The following is a 16,076-nucleotide window of genomic DNA, read 5'->3' as shown; positions in this document are numbered from 1 at the left end:
AAAATCAGCTCCTCCACTAAATTGTGATATTTTTCCCACAGTCTAAATGAAAACTTTCCATATGCGCAGTGAATGCATTAGAATTATCAGTAAGAGCTCCACAAAGAGCTTTTCAAATCTATGTCATTAATGTTAGTACTGGCATACATCGTATTAAATACAGTCATATGCAGCACAACACCAACACATATATAAATACTGATGTGGTAGTTATAGAACATATACATTTTATGTATGCTATAGACCTATTGCATGCACATGTATACATAGATTAACGTTGAAACAAATCTATAGTTAGTATAAACTGCAGTGCTTTTCACTGCACCAACTATGCCTCCCTGTAGTACTGTCAACACAAACCACTGCAGGTCTACCTGATAACTGCATATATGAAAAGCAGGATGGCATCAGTTTCACTTTAAACCACCTTCCCTGTGTTAAAATCTATTGCTTCACATTCCTCTGCAGCTAACATAGCTGCTGTGTTGTCTTTAAAAGCTAACCTGCCAGGAAAATGTTTTTTTTTTCAACCTCACATAAAATTTCCTCTCACAAATCACTACTGCATGGAGACCATGATGTCTAAGGAAACAGGCCAGGATTTAGAAATGTACATTTGGAAGTATTTGGAAATATCCCTTTCAAAATTCTTCATCTGCATCCCTCACGTGCTGTTGAGTGCTTTCTGGGTAAAAGGTCTGGAAGCACATAAAAGGCCTCAACAAGCCCCACCTGCATTTGAGGGAAGAAGATGTCTGCTTACAGCAACAGCAGGAACACTGCCCTTGGAGGACATCCAGACATTCTAGTTGGGAATGCCTGGGAACACAGGCCTGGTGCAAGTACCTAGCTTTGTAAGGATGCAGGGCACTTTAGTACAGTATTTTGAGCACTATGTTTTGTCTAGAGTCATGCTGAAAGCTTTCTGGACAGTTGCAGTCCTCAGTGTAAATTGAGTGACTTCTAAAGCTATACCACTGCGTTAACTAGAGATGGGAAGGCAATTCACTCTCACTCGCAATAAGCCACCTAGGAGATGTTTGGAGCAGGAAATTTGAAAGGGAGAGGCAGGAAACTAATTGCAGTCTGCTTGAGAAAACATAGATTCTTTAGGAGAAGAACGTAAGAAATAGTCCTCATGAGACAGCTAATAAATGCTGAAAAACATGACTAACTTACTCATAAATATGTTATGGATGCAAAATGAATGACTTAATTTTGTCACTTGTGACGTGGCAAAAGCCCTTCCTAGAAGCCTGCTGGAAGCGTCCTGCACTTCAGTCTACAGCTTTGCTGTTGTCAAACAGGCAAGCAGCAGTTAACACCTCCTATCCACAAAATATGAGCAATGACTTTTTGCTTCTCTCTCACTTAACCCCACAGGAAAAGACAGCATGGATCTGTATGCTGAGGAGAAAAAGGCTGCCCGGCTTTGCAGAAGACAGGGAGACCCAACCTGCAGCCTAAGCTTACCCCTGTGTTTGGAGTCTTCAGTGTCTGGGAAGTACCCTCACTTGTGAAGTAGCAGGGAGCACAAAGCCTGCAAATATTTCTCCAGGAAATAGTGAAACTCCCTTACCACATCAGCGATGTTACGGAAAGGGGCCACAGGCCCATGCAGCAATGGAGTCAAGTGCTTCTCCCATCTGCCCTTGGCCTGGAAGCCATCCTACCTCCCCACTCCTGCTTTGTCCTTTGTAAAACATCAGGAAAATGATTTTGTTTTGCATTTTCCAGCGCTTTGAGACAAACTGATGTGGAGCTCTAGCCAATACACAGATCTTGCTATATCTAACATTTCAGCCTGAACTGGGCACCTTCCAAGTACAAGTTCTGCACACTTTAAGTATGCAAATCCTACATATATTATAATCCCACAGTCAATATGTCAATCTTTAACCATCTGAATAATTTTAGGGGTTATTATTTAAGCAGGTCTTGTAATTTCCTATTGAAAGAGTGGCCCATCGAAGACTAACATTCATTTTAAGCCTCTGTGATTACTAATGAAAATGAAGAAGTATACTGGAAAGTGGAATGTAAGATACTGCTGTAGTTTCTGATAGTTGAAAAAAGCTCATAAAGCTGAACATTTACATATTGTCATTGTTTTGGCTGAAACTTCCTTCAAATGTGTTTCCTTTTCATCAAGCATATGTGAAAACTGACCTCTTATCCATTTGCATACCTCCCTGGTGTTCACATGGCCAAGTTTTACGTCAAACAGCCAATTATGAGGAGGGACACAATAAGAGCAGCTTAAGTGTTGATAACCTGTTTCCTGGCTTTATTGAGAAGTTCTGTTTGAGAGTCCACTTGTGTTCTTTCTTACATCTCTCTGCTGAAAGCAAAAGAAACATTCACCTAAAACATTTTAAAAACAGATACTTTGCTTTCAGTGGACATTTATTTTTACAGTTTTCATGATGAACAGAATGAAGAAAATCTTACTTTGAACTGTGGAATTCAGTAACTAAAGGATACATCTGGTAGGAACTACTTCCTATCAAAGGAGCAGGGCAATCTCATAGTAGGAAATAAAAAGTTATCTGCAGCTTTCTGATTTTGCATTTTAGAGATTTGAAGTGTTTCTTATTACTGTGCACACTGCAAGTGTCATAGATGTCATAGGTGTTGTATCTGTGTAACTATCTTGCATACCACACTTAGAAACTCCAAACTGTAGTGAAAACTGTGCCATTGTGTTCATCAGTGCCCAGACTGAATGACTTCACCAGTTCATTGAAAATTGGGCTGCCATTAGTTAGGAAAGTTTACCATGACAGTAAAGTTTCAGAAGTTATTGTGTCCACAGACCTCAATATCAAATTTTATATAAATATATATATTTATATATATTTTTTTTTCTGCTTGAAAACAGTCACGAATCTGAGGCTCCAGGGTGTGTTAAAGTGAAATAAATAGTGAAGAAAGAAAACACATTAATTACATATCACAGTAATCTTATTCTTTATGAACCTATTTGTCTGTACTTCCAATAAATTTGTTTGTCCGTCCATGCATGCATCCATCCATCCATCCATCCATCCATCCATCCATCCATCCATCCATCCATCTTTTAATGATGTATTCACAGGTGAAATCTATGACTACTACTTCTGGCAACATTCTAGGTTTAGAGCCAGAAACATGCAGCTGACCATCTATAATCTGCACTGACAGAATAGGTTCATAGGTTTTTAGGTACATTAGGTTGGAAAGGACCTACAAGATCATCTAGTCCAACCATCCTCCTAACACCATCCCTACCCACTGAACTACTAAATCAAATCCCTTAGCATCTCATCTAAACCCTTCTTGAACAGCGCTAGGGATGGTGCCTCAACCACCTCCCTAGGCAGGCCATTCCAGTGCCTGACCACTCTTTCAGAGAAAAAATGTTTCCTCAAATCTCATCTAAATCTTCCCCGGTGCAACTTGTGGCCATAAATGACCTTTGTTGGTTCTTCCTCTAACTTAGGACTGTAGAACCTCTGTAGATAAACAGGTAAACAGTGATGAAAACAAAGAAATAATTGGATGGCAGGAGGTGCTCCCATACCATTGTGAAGCTTAAACAACTTTTCTTTTATGCATAGTTCTGTTAAGATGTTTCTCAGTAAAGATGATGAGCACTGAGTGCTAGATTCACCTTCATAAAATAACCCCACCAATCACCAAAAGCAAAATTTAAAAAAATGGTCTGATTCATTTGTAATTCCTTGCACTTCCTTTCTCCTTCCTTTGGAAACTCTTCCTGTGACTGCATTGTTAACACTTCATAATACTCAGAAGCTGATGCTGAATTGATGAAAGCAAACCAACTGGTCATTCATAATTAGTAGTAGACATTTGGGAGATCTGTCATAAATAATGATAATAAAATGCTAAGACCAGTATAACCTGATAGTTTCCACTTGAGCAAGGTAATTGTTTTATAACTATTAATGTCAACATGTAGAAATACCTGGCATTTCAGGTCAGGTGGCAGTAAGATCCACTAGTAAATACACCAGAAATCAGGCTGCAGAGCTACAGATCCTCATTAGATGCATCACTATTAACACAACATGCTAGGTAATGCATGCAGCAGCATACTTTCACTGTATCCAGATCAGTAAAATCAAACTGTTCCCATAGATGTTACTACATCATTTGAAATTGTATTTAGTACTTCCCATCTAAATGCAATTATTCCAGGTAGTTGTACTGTATGTCATTCATTAGAAGTTCTAGAAAACTACCACATATACAAACTACACTAATATACAAACTGTATATATACCTTTTTAAGGTATTGTGGCTACTGTACTTTATATAGGCTACATCCTGATTCTTTTTAACAAGAGCAAGGTATAAAAGAGTAGATGCCTGTATTTCTCACAACCAGAGAGAATAATTCTCCATAAAGACTGCTCCAGTGAAGTAAAAAATGTAGTGGTGACAATATTTATTCTTGAAGGGTCAATGTATGTTACAGGGTATAGTGAATGCTTAAAGGACCTCTGTGGAACTAAAACCATTGCCTTTCTAATTTAGAATTTCTCTCAGCTAATACAAAATGATTGATCGCCTTTATTTCATGTACCCCTTGATTTTCCTTTCCATTCATCATGAACTGTTTTAAAGCAAATGCATTTAAAACTGGACACAGGAAGAGTGGTCTCTTTTAAATTGTTGTAAAGTAATGAAAGGACATAGTAAATCAATCTAATTTCTGCCTCACAAAGGATAACCTTTACTCTATTGAAGTTTCAACAATTTTAGTGCTGTACCACACTTTCTGGGTAATAAACATATATGGAATCACCATCTTTGAGATCTTTTTATGATTTAAGTGCGTGAAAGTGACTCATATACACTTATGTGTTTGCATGTACCCACTTGAAAAAGCTTTATTCTTAAAGCAGTATTTTCTTTCAGTTGGTTTAAAGCAGCGCACACTATTCCCTAATTTTATGCATACTCATATGTGTAACCATTCACACACCCATACAATCAGGCAAGTGTACACCTATGTTCATAGTGTAAGTTACCAAAGAATAAAGAAATCATAACAAAAATGAAAGCATAACACATTTTTTTCAGTGTACTAGTCACCTACTGATGTTCTGGAATTAAAATGGCGAAAGTATGAAAGAACATAATTCAGAATGGAGAATATTGGTTTCACACAGTGTTTATGAACTGTGTTTGAGATCTGACTTATTTTCACCTTTCACCTAAGTCATCTGGACACATATTTTACCAAGAAAAGGAATATAACATATAGTGTATGTAAACACTAATAAAGGCAATAGCCCTCACATTTAAGTTCCTAAGATGCAGCTAAAATCTCCAAATTTATTTGTCTACACAAAGCCTAAAATATGCAGAATGCATGAAATAAGCATTATATAATGCACATGTAATAATCTCAGCCAACAGAAAACTAAGTGTGCTGCCACTAACTTCTAGGCATGTGAGAAGTTTGAATGATTTCAATGAACCTGGAAGAAGGTGGAGTAGATTCAAGAGGTAGTGAATTTTAGAAAAATAATTGTCTATAAATGTATGTGAAAAAAAAAGTAAAAGCTAATTGTGCAAACTAACTGGGTGTCAGAGACTTTTCAAAGGATACTCTGTAAAATATCACATGAAAAAATATCTAGAAATAACAATGTGCTTTTTAAAAGGAGAGTTCTTGTGCGTGTTTCAAATAAACTACACATGACACCGAATATCTTCAAAAATAATAATGTTGTAGTAATTATAAAATGTTTCATAGTGCAGTGATCTTTAAGGGAAACAATACATCAGCAAAAGAACTGATGGCAAAAAAAAAAAAACATTCGATTTGGTATTTTCATAAATGCATACAGATGTTTCCAGTGAGATCTTGGTGATTAAAAAAAAAGTGGGCAAGTGTCAACTGTCTTGAGTACTGTCTTTATGATTTTCTGATAACTCTGCATGCGATGACCTCTAAAGCAGCCATACCACTACCTTGCCCTGGGATTGGGTAGCGGGAGGGAATTCCAGATGAAGCACACATCAGCTATATTGTGGCAATCACAGAACAGGTGGGCTTTACTGAAAAATGAAACAGGCCCTCGTACCAACTCTTGTCAGGAACTCATGCCTGAGAGAAAAATATATAGCACAATAAAGACCGAGGGACATTTAACAGCTCCATTTTTACTGCCACATTCGCTTTTTTTTCCTTGTAACATTTTAAATGCTGCTAATTTCAAACTCCTCTCCTGTTAAGATACAGGATTAACACAAACACACATCATTAAATATGGTGATGATCTGAGGTGTTTGAATTTATTCCTGTTACTAGCACTGTAGGATTTTTATGTATGCATGACCTTGAAATTGACTGCAGATATTTTGTTTGTAAACTATCGTTAATCTTGCCTATATATTTTCAAAGTTTGGATAACCACTTCATTTCCATTAAATTTACAGCATTAACGAGATGTGAAATTTAAAATGCTTCCTGTAACATAAATGATATAAGAAACTAGAATAAAACCATGTTTTTATCACATCTGAGATCTGCAGACCAATGCACACTTATTATACAGGAAACTGTTATGTGTTGTGCTGATAATTTTGGTTTATATTTCATTTTCTAGAAATAAAATGCAGAAATTATGCCCTAAACATCTGGAAAATGCTTACAGTACAGCTTAAAAATAGTAAATTGAACTATTAACTTTAGAAATTTTGCTTAATTTTAATAGATTTGAAATTATTATTTGTTCCTTACACGTTTATTTCTCATTCCTAAAATCCAATTAAAGATTACATGTATGAGCACTCAAAAATGCAGTATTTGAAAGAAATATGATTAGAAGTTCCTTGGCACAAATCTAAGAAATAAAGCATAAACTAAATTTATGTTTCTTAAGTGATTCAGTATTGGTTTGAATAAACTGCATCTTCAGACGAAATACTGAAATTTTTAAGTTCCCATTCTAATCCAAGATAACAGTGGCAGAACGTAGAAAGGTAATATTGCAAAGGCTTCTCTATATTGTTACACCTATGTGAAACTTGCCCACCTGTTGCTGGTGTAGGAAGGATGGGTCTCTTGGACTTAGTCCCACATATCGATTGGCTTGGGATGTGCCTGAAGCTGTGTAGGCTGATCAAGGAAGAACAAAACAGATTGATAAAAATACCAACCTACCATAGCTAATACCCTGTGCAGGTACAGTACAAATCCAGAGTTATGATTTTGCAATATATAGGATGTGTCCATTTTTTCCTCTGCTGAGGCTTTAATAGAATGTAAAAGAAAAGTTGGACCATGGTCAGTGGCATATACAAATTCCTACAAACTTCAATGGAAGCTGCATGCATAAATCATAGTGTTGATTCTTGTTAAATAAGTTTGTCAGTTTAAGACATACTATTTTATTGTACACTAATTAAATTATATATATATATGAAAGAATTGCAAGTCTCGTTCTCATTTCCATTACACCAGTATAAAGCATCAATGTAAACACTGAGATTTTAATGCTGAGAGAAAAAAGGTAAATATTAGTCAAAGTGCTTTTACTGCTATCATTGTCCCTCAGAAAATTGTTGGAAATCAACAAATACTGAAAACAAAAATTCAGTTTTTACAGTCCTTGGGGGAAAAGGTGAAATCTTAGTAGTAGTTTCATGAGAACTTTTACTGTGCAATATCACATTAAATATTCAACTCCTTTATTACATCAGGAAAAAGTTTCCCAGCAGTACAATTTAAGGAACTTTGTTCCTTCTCTGCTACAAAAGCTTAAAGAAGTCCATTTCTGAGGAGCAAGAGGATGGTAGGCAATGCTATGATCCTTCACTTGTAGATCACATTCCTGTCTGGTCTGTCAGTAGTCCCTAAAAGCCATTACCTTCTCATGGCTTTTGGTGGCACTTAAAAAATGGGGCAGACGATTTTGCTCCACTTCTGCATATGGAGATGTCCACACATCTCACAGCATAACAGCCTGAAAACTGGTTTGCAGACAAAGCAGAACAAATGAAATTGAACAGATATACAAAAGTATGCCAGAGAAAATCTAGATGGGCATACTTAATATTTTCCAATTTGTATTAAAGTTACATGGCAATTACAAGCAAATGATATCTGTCATCAGAAAAAAGTAAAGACTTCCTATAATAAAAAAGATTTCCTGGAAAACCATCATAAAAATGAACCAGATACTAAGAAGGAAATTATGGTGGAGGTTATAGCAATTCTCAAATATAATAGCTTATAAAATATTATAAATTTGATGATATTTTCAAATACTCTAAAAGCAATTCTGCTGTTGCACTTCAGAATGATAAGCAGTGTTAATCATTTATCATTCTATTCTCATCAAGCTAGTAATGAAACCTGCTGGTCAAGCATGTGTTTTATTTATATTTATATGTTTTGGTAAGGTCAACAATTTATTGCAAATAAAGGTAAAATTATGCTTTAGAACAAACTTTAGGCTTAATCTTTCCACTAAATTAACATTTGAACACTCCTAGTGGCAGGTACATTAGAGTTGATAATGCAGACTATATAGATGCATTTATAATTTATCTTTCAACAGGATATGATCCCTCATTTTTGCTATTTTCTTCTCCAGCAAGCCATGTTCCTTCTCTTATTTTTCTCTGTCTGTCATCAAACCAGTTGTGTACCTACTTGGTACACAATTGTACTGCTCTCAGAATCATAGCACTCTGAATATGTAGCACGGGTATGCTATTTTTTGTAGAATTGGCACATTCTGATAAAATGTGTACATTTTATTATTGTTGCTTCTACAATGTAGTGACAGACATCGGATCTTTATGCAAAAAAAAATATTGAAGTACTGCTGTGAAAGCAAAAACAAGCCTTATTTCAATTATCCAAGCAGGGATTTTCTAATATTCACAGGGTAATTTGTGAGCCAAAGTTCTAATGAAATTCAAGGGAAACTGGATGCAAACTCAATTTGAAAATACAGCCCAAACTTTTTGTTTAGTAATAGGACAACAATTGATAGATAGACTAGGATTACTTTCTTCTTAGAATCATTACTATGGCCAAACTACCAGAAAGCAGCCTGATGCATATCTAACAATGTATTTATTCTTTTTAACATGTGTATTAGAGATTCTGATTTCATCTGAGACTGATACTTGGTCCACCCACAACCATGTCAAACAGGAAGAAAGATGAAATGTTGAATAGTCGAAACTATGTATGAACCTGTTGTATTCCCACCTATTCTAAACCAAAAAATTACAGCAATAACTTCGTGTTTTCTGGTAAAACCAGCTCTTCTCAGGAACTGCAAGAACTGCCCCATACACCACCAAATAAGGTACAGCTACAAAACCCTTTAAGAAACCTTCTGTTGTACTGGAAGAATACCTAAATACTGACACAAATCTATCCACATAGGTTTACAGGCAAGCAGTAGTTTGTCCAATATTTGCTACTATATTTTTGTCATAAAAGCCTAACCATTCTTACTCCTTTAAATCTTGCCACTTGTGCATTTGAGTCTTGTTTGTGCTTCATATTCTAATGAGGTGGTTTGAGATAGCATATATACTTTAAAAACAAAAGAGTATTTTTTGGTCTCAGTTAATTCCGATCCAAAAGTTCAGGATTAGAATCACAGTTCAAAAACTAAATGTTTCTAAAGCAAGTCAGTTAAATGTAATCAGTCCTAAAGAGATTCTTATTTGTAACTAATGATGAAGTTTCTTCCAAATTGATCAGAAATATCTCCTAAAAATCTTCACATCTAATAAGTACTGGTAACATATCTACACTCCAAAGAAAAGTTCAAAGACAATAGATACGCAGAAGATAAGTAAAAGATGTGTCAGTGCATTATTGAGAATAAGATGAATAGTAAAAAGAGAAAAAATTACCCTATGTCTAGTAATATCTTTGTTCTTATTTCCAAAATGGCAGTTCCATTGAAGAAAATAGGCTAAATAATCTGGTCCTGAGCATACAGTAAGAGGAGCATAAAACTTGAAAGCTTTTTGTTTTTGTTTTTAAATAAATAAAAAGAACAAGGGATCTACTATCCACTTCAACAATGAAAAGAAATGAAAATTTTCTTTTGCCATGTCATTTATTTTTGCTGAAATTGACACAACCTATATTAGTATGCAACTCTCATAGCTCGGATTTGGTATGCATTGTAAAAAGGATTGATTTCTGTAGGAAAGCTCATTGAGGAGCAAATCATCCAATCTATGTTTGGAATTCCATCTGAGGATCATTGTAAATCCTTGCTGTCTGGGTGTGCTTCTCAATGTCATTACAGCGTCCACCTTAAATGAACTATCATGTTTTCTTTTTCTTGAATAGTGGTCAAATATGCAGGCTTTCCATTTTCATTTTGTTTGCCATGTCACAAATATTAGTTCATGTAACATGAAGCATTGGTTGAATTTGGAGAGGAAAAGCTTGCAGCCGGATCTCATATTTGCTCTCCATGAAAATGATGAGCATCCACCTGGTCAAATAGTAGGAAAAGGCGCCTTTTTCTGGCCTTATTTGGTATTTTTAATCTTTGATGGACATATTTTGTTTCCTAGAGAAATACTTACTGGTTGCTGTAGGTGAAGATGCCTCACCTTCAGTGGATGTAGTGATGGGCTTAGTATCTGTCATGGTCAGGGTCACAGGTCGCACCGCACTGTGATGGGGAGAGGGTGCCAAAACTGGAGTAAAATGGCCAGGCACTTTCCCTACTACTTGACCACTGCTGTTAGGCTACAAAACAAAACCAAAAGAATTGTTTGTGAAACACACGTATTGCGTTGAAGGCACCTACCCACCTATAGGGGTTTCCAGAATGCTGATCACTGTAGTACCTACATGCTGGAATGTGCTGTTTCAATAAACCTATAAATTCCTATGAGATACTTTCATCTAGCAGAAGAGCTCTCCTTAGATAAGTATTACATATTTATGGCACTACCTTTTGGTGAGCTTTATGTTTTTTTCTGGATGCAGCATGTATCAGATTGTTTCAGAACATATTTGCCATTCACACAGTAGCTATGTTATCCCATGATAACAAGATTAAACTGACCAGGAATAAGCCCTGATGTACTAGCTATTAAGAGCAAATGAATGATGCAAAACTTCTATTTTCACATGCCATACCACTCTGGCTTGGAGTATAACCAAGACTTGACCACAGCTGTCCACAGAGATTACACATACTTGAAGGCTAACTAATAATTCACGTTTGGGATAGGAGAGAGGGCTGAGATACAACTCACTATACTGCAAATATTGTAACCTTTTCTGAAAAATAAAACCACCTATCAAAAAGCATCCTTCGCAGAAGCGTTAAGTAACAGAAACTCAGCAAGTTGAGACCATGATAAAGCCACATCATTCACAGATTCACAGGATGCACAAGTATTGGTTTCCATGTGACCTTATGGCATAGGTCATCAGGATTATATTTTACTTTCTGCATGTAGGCACATCCTAATTTGGCAGTGTTCACTGGTGAATGTACATATTTACACAATGTTTAAACATGCCTTAGACATTCTGCATTAGTTTACATACTCTAATTGTAAATAACTTGCAGCAGAAATCAGCAAGTAATATAGTAATTTCAGCAGCAGCTGAAAACTTTTAAGCTAATTCTCTGCTCTGTGAATCATAGGTATTTTAAAATATTGCAATACAAAATAAAAAGTATTGAGAATTATCAAAAGGATATTCTCAGATGTGAAGTAAATCAGATAAATAAACAAATAAAAGACCAGATTCAACTGATACAAAGGAAGGTTAAAAGAGGTGAACATGGCTATAGCAATAAATAACTGTGGGCTGAGACGATTACTGCAAGTATGTGTAAAGCATAAACAAACAGAAGAGGAAGGAAATATTTGGAAAGTACAGGAAGTATAAAGCAGGGGTAGTGGAATGAAATAGAGAAGGAGGAAATTTAAAATGAATAGCAGGAAAAACTTCCTGGCAGTATGATCTATGAGACTGTACAAATGCCCCCAGTGGAGACAGAGAGCTTCATTCTTTAGGACACCTGAAACTAAACTAGAAAATATGAGTACAAATGGAGACCAATTAGGTATTCACAGAAATATTGAACAGCCAGCAGATTGCTTCCCCCCTCTAAAATCATAAGCCTTAGAATGGAATGTAAAAGCCCAAATATGTATTGATGAGAAAAGGCATCTACACCCAAATTAAACTACTCCTACTACTATTAAATGAAAACAAGTCACTTCCTGAACACAAATGTATGCTGGGAGGGGAGAGGTTGGGCCAAGGCAGCCATGCAGTTCCAAGATCTTTTAAACTTGAGAACTGGGTGATATTTAGCACTTTTTCGTTAACATCCCTAGTTGCTTACACTGGAAAATTACTACTAGGACTTCAGTAATGGGTAGGTGAAAGAGAATCAGCTGTCAAAGTACCTTCAGAAAAAGAAAACAGCACTGATTCAAAGGATACCCAAATAACTAGTGTTATCTAGGCTTTTATTCACTGGCTGAAACTTAAATAGATCTCTCCTACTCTACACACTTGAAATGAAAATGACATGTAGAAGAATATGCACTGGATATCTTCTTGAGAAAACCATGGCCTAAAAATTTGCTTAGCATCTACTACAAATTAAATATTTATACTACAGAAAATAGTATATAAAGTTTGTGTATATATGTCTGTTTTCTTTGAGATCTATCATAGCGGTGTTTCAGGAAATTTTATCTTATAGACTTTTAGAAACCTAACAGCCTCTAAAACCAGGTATCTTAGTGACCATAAATCTCACTCTACTTGCTCTAAAAGAAAGTGAAAATTTTAAGTAACATAAATTCAGAAAATCTTGAGGAGTTACCCAGCTTGCTTTCTGCATTGGACTGAACTTTTGGCACGCTTCTGGGAGGCCTGATGCAGCAGTAAGCACCCTTTCCTCCCTGCTGCCAAGCCATCTGTGCAGTCTGCTGGAGATTTCCATTGCATCTGGTAGCTTCTCTGTGGAGTCACAGACCTGTGACTGTAGGACTACCTTAAGATGCTTAGCTTAGCTCATGTGGTATGTTAATGTACCCCAGAAAAAACTGAGATTTCCTTACTAAAACAGTCAGCTTTTACTTTAGGCTAATAAAGAATATTCCAAGGAATTTATGGATTAAAACAGCCAGTGTCATTAGCTTCCAAAAGCAGCTCTGTCTCCAAAGCTAGACTCAAATTAATTAAATGGACAAAGTAGAAATTCAGGACAGTTAACAGCAGTGTATCACCTTCTACTCTTCTCTAGAGATTAGTCAGTAGGTTCACATGGGCTCCAGCTTTACTCCATATACATATGGTCCAAAACAGTGTAACTATTTCTTGTTGTATTACAAGAAAAAGAAATATAGTTTAAATCCATTTGTATGTAAACAACATTTTCTCTCTGTGGAACATAATGGCAGTGCAGTACATCTCTCCATTTGTGTTTAATACAAATTATAGACTCTAGTTCCAGTTTTCCCTGAAGAGATTTTTCAGACTAATGCTTTACAGGTGAAAAATCAACCATTACCATCAACTGAGGCATCAGCATGACTGTTCAATGGATTCACAAACAGAACGATGAAGCCTGAGGCATAAACCTCAAGCAAATTACAGGAAGGCAGCTGTGTTAGATAAACAAGCTGTGTATTGAAAATAAGAGAAAGAAGAAAAAACAATGCCAAATTTACCCCCAGTTTACATAGTTATACATTTTTCATTGTTGGATTAGAGGCTAACTTGATTTTTAGATTAGTGTTACATTTTTCAGCTTTTTAATATTACACTATCTTGAATCATCATAGATAAGATCACTTAAATGCCCAGAGCCACAGACTCTTATATGTAATATAGCTTAACTCAGACAGTTAATATTGGATTGTCTGTACTACACACATCTTCAGCAAATCCTTAGATCTGAATTTGGTACAAAAGTTAGTAAAACACATTAATATAAACTTCCATAAAATCAGAACATAGTGTAGCTGGTTTTGCTGATGGCAATTTGTTAACAGATTTGTAATCAGTAGTGAATCACCTTCCTTTTGGACTACTGTTTACAGATTTTACCAGACATCAGAATCTTTATACAGTAGGTTTTCAGTTGTAATTTTGAACAATGTTTTCTCGTATAGCTCATTATTTCTAGCTTTAAAAAAATCTGCATGTTGACATTATTAAAGAAGCAATACCTACACTTGTAAATGAAGCATCCAAATCTAACAGAAATATGAGATTGGTATTACAATAATTCACATAAACAACTAAGTTGCTTTAATGATAATGTGTATCTTTTTTAAAAACTACAATACATTTTGATTAATTTAACTGTTTTAAAAAATAGAAATTTATTATTATTGTAGCTCTAAGTCCAAATTCTAAATAAAACAGTTCCTTTTGTCCCTAGAATCTTAAACTCAAAGACTGTTCAAAGAAACAATAAACAAAATAAAAAGAAATTTTAAAAGTGAAAGGCCAGAAATTATCTAAATTCTGTATAGGTTCTAGTTTATCTACTTAAGGTACTGTGTCAAGTGTTTCAGAAAGAAGATTGAGACTGAAAAAAACATGTTACTCCAGCTAACACTTAGACTTGGAGAACAGTCTATCTGCGTCTCTGAACATAAGCTTTTTAAGAGAAACAGTGTTTCTCAAGCGAGCTAACCAATTACAGCCGAGTGACCTACCAGTGCGTGTAATCTTGTCACACTGAGTCTGGTGTGTTTGGAAATTCCTTATCACTATGTCCTCCCAACAATTCCAGTCCCACTTTAGGTGGTGGTGAATAACAGTGCAGAACTCTATAGTAGTGTAGTTTCAGGACCACAAGTTGAATTCATTTTGTTTGTGAAAATGCAGAAGATTCAGTTCTGCATATGTTGGTCCACTGTACAAAATATTTCAGGAGTTGTCTACTGGCCATACCTGTGAACCTAGAATTCATAACTAATAGTTATTTCAGTAAGTCCATTTTATTGTGATCCATGTTATCTATAGGGGGATATGGATATTTCAGTAAATCTAAAAGGAAAGGGAATTGGAAGAAATATCTTCTAGTTTTCTGGCTCTCTCCAACACCTTAATTTATTTATTTATTTATTTGTTTATTTATTGGCAATACATTACAAACCGAACTGTCTTCAAAGCTAGAAGTTTTTAATAGATCGTCTTAATATTATATTACCTGTTCCCATCCATTTGTTCCATGAAAGACAGCTTGATAGTACAGGAGCCGTTTTCATCAAATGAGTAGAAAATGCATCCTCAAGATATTGCCTATCTGAATAATACACAGTGTCTTTGACATTCTGCTAAACATTAAAAAAAATTAATAGAACGCTGCTCCCGAGACTGTAGAAGTCACTATAAGACAGTTTCTCCTCGTGTTGAACCTCAGGAGTTCCATAAAATATGTATCAAAAAACAAGGCTATGAAGATGTTTTTCCTACTATTAGACATTATAGTCTCAGAAGAAAACATTTAGCCCTTTTGTGGTGCCTCTCACCACTTTTCTCAAGGATGTATCTCACTAGAGTTTCCATAACCTCAGTAATTGATTGCTACAGCACATCCTACACAGACCTCACTGAGAGATACCACACAAAAGCTTCATAAGGTGTGACACGCAGCTACCTGTCTGCCTGGAGAAATTAGCTTCAGAAAAACATGTTATTGCCAGTTCTTGGCTGACAACATCATATCTGTATTAATTTCTGAAAGAAATCAGGGTGTTGACTTTGATCTATAAAGTTCTGAATCTCATCATTTGTGAAAACACTTTTAACACAATGCAGCTGAAACTGAGAGCAGCTGTGGAGCTTTGACATCCATTGTTCAGGTATGGATTTCGTAAGATTCTAGAAGAATCCTCCATTCTGAGCAGCAACTTTACCTATGAACTCATAAAATCTGAATTAATTGTTGACATATAAATTTAAAGGAATTACTTAACTTTCCTTGGATATTTTCCTTAACTGAGAAAGTCATGTTATACAAGCATGGGAAAGGAAATTTCGATGCTTAAAAGGTATATTTGGTCATAGTGGC

At 35.6% G+C, this 16,076-nt stretch overlaps 1 protein-coding gene across 7 annotated transcripts in view; it reads right to left on the bottom strand.

Annotated features, from left to right (window-relative positions):
* The window catches only part of NFIB (nuclear factor I B), a 174,450-nt gene that overhangs the window by 18,244 nt on the left and 140,130 nt on the right, over positions 1–16,076 (bottom strand). For 2 of the 7 annotated variants that reach the window (XM_065745500.1, XM_065745498.1), the window contains exons 9-10: positions 10,591–10,756; positions 7,053–7,135 (exon numbers count right to left, since the gene is read on the bottom strand). The exons of 2 other annotated variants lie outside the window; for them this stretch is intronic. In XM_065745500.1, the coding sequence (XP_065601572.1) occupies positions 7,053–7,135; positions 10,591–10,756 (249 nt within the window). The remainder of the gene's footprint in view (positions 1–7,052; positions 7,136–10,590; positions 10,757–16,076) is intronic. 3 more of the 7 variants (XR_010622727.1, XM_065745501.1, XM_065745499.1) reach the window with 2 other exon arrangements.

The sequence above is a fragment of the Cyrtonyx montezumae genome, unplaced genomic scaffold, assembly GCF_038088225.1.
Source record: "Cyrtonyx montezumae isolate F1298 unplaced genomic scaffold, pur_monq_1.0 scaffold_36, whole genome shotgun sequence".
NCBI lineage: Eukaryota > Metazoa > Chordata > Aves > Galliformes > Odontophoridae > Cyrtonyx > Cyrtonyx montezumae.
The sequence above is the reverse complement of the archived record's forward strand: the minus strand, read 5'-3'. Positions and strand labels throughout refer to the sequence as shown.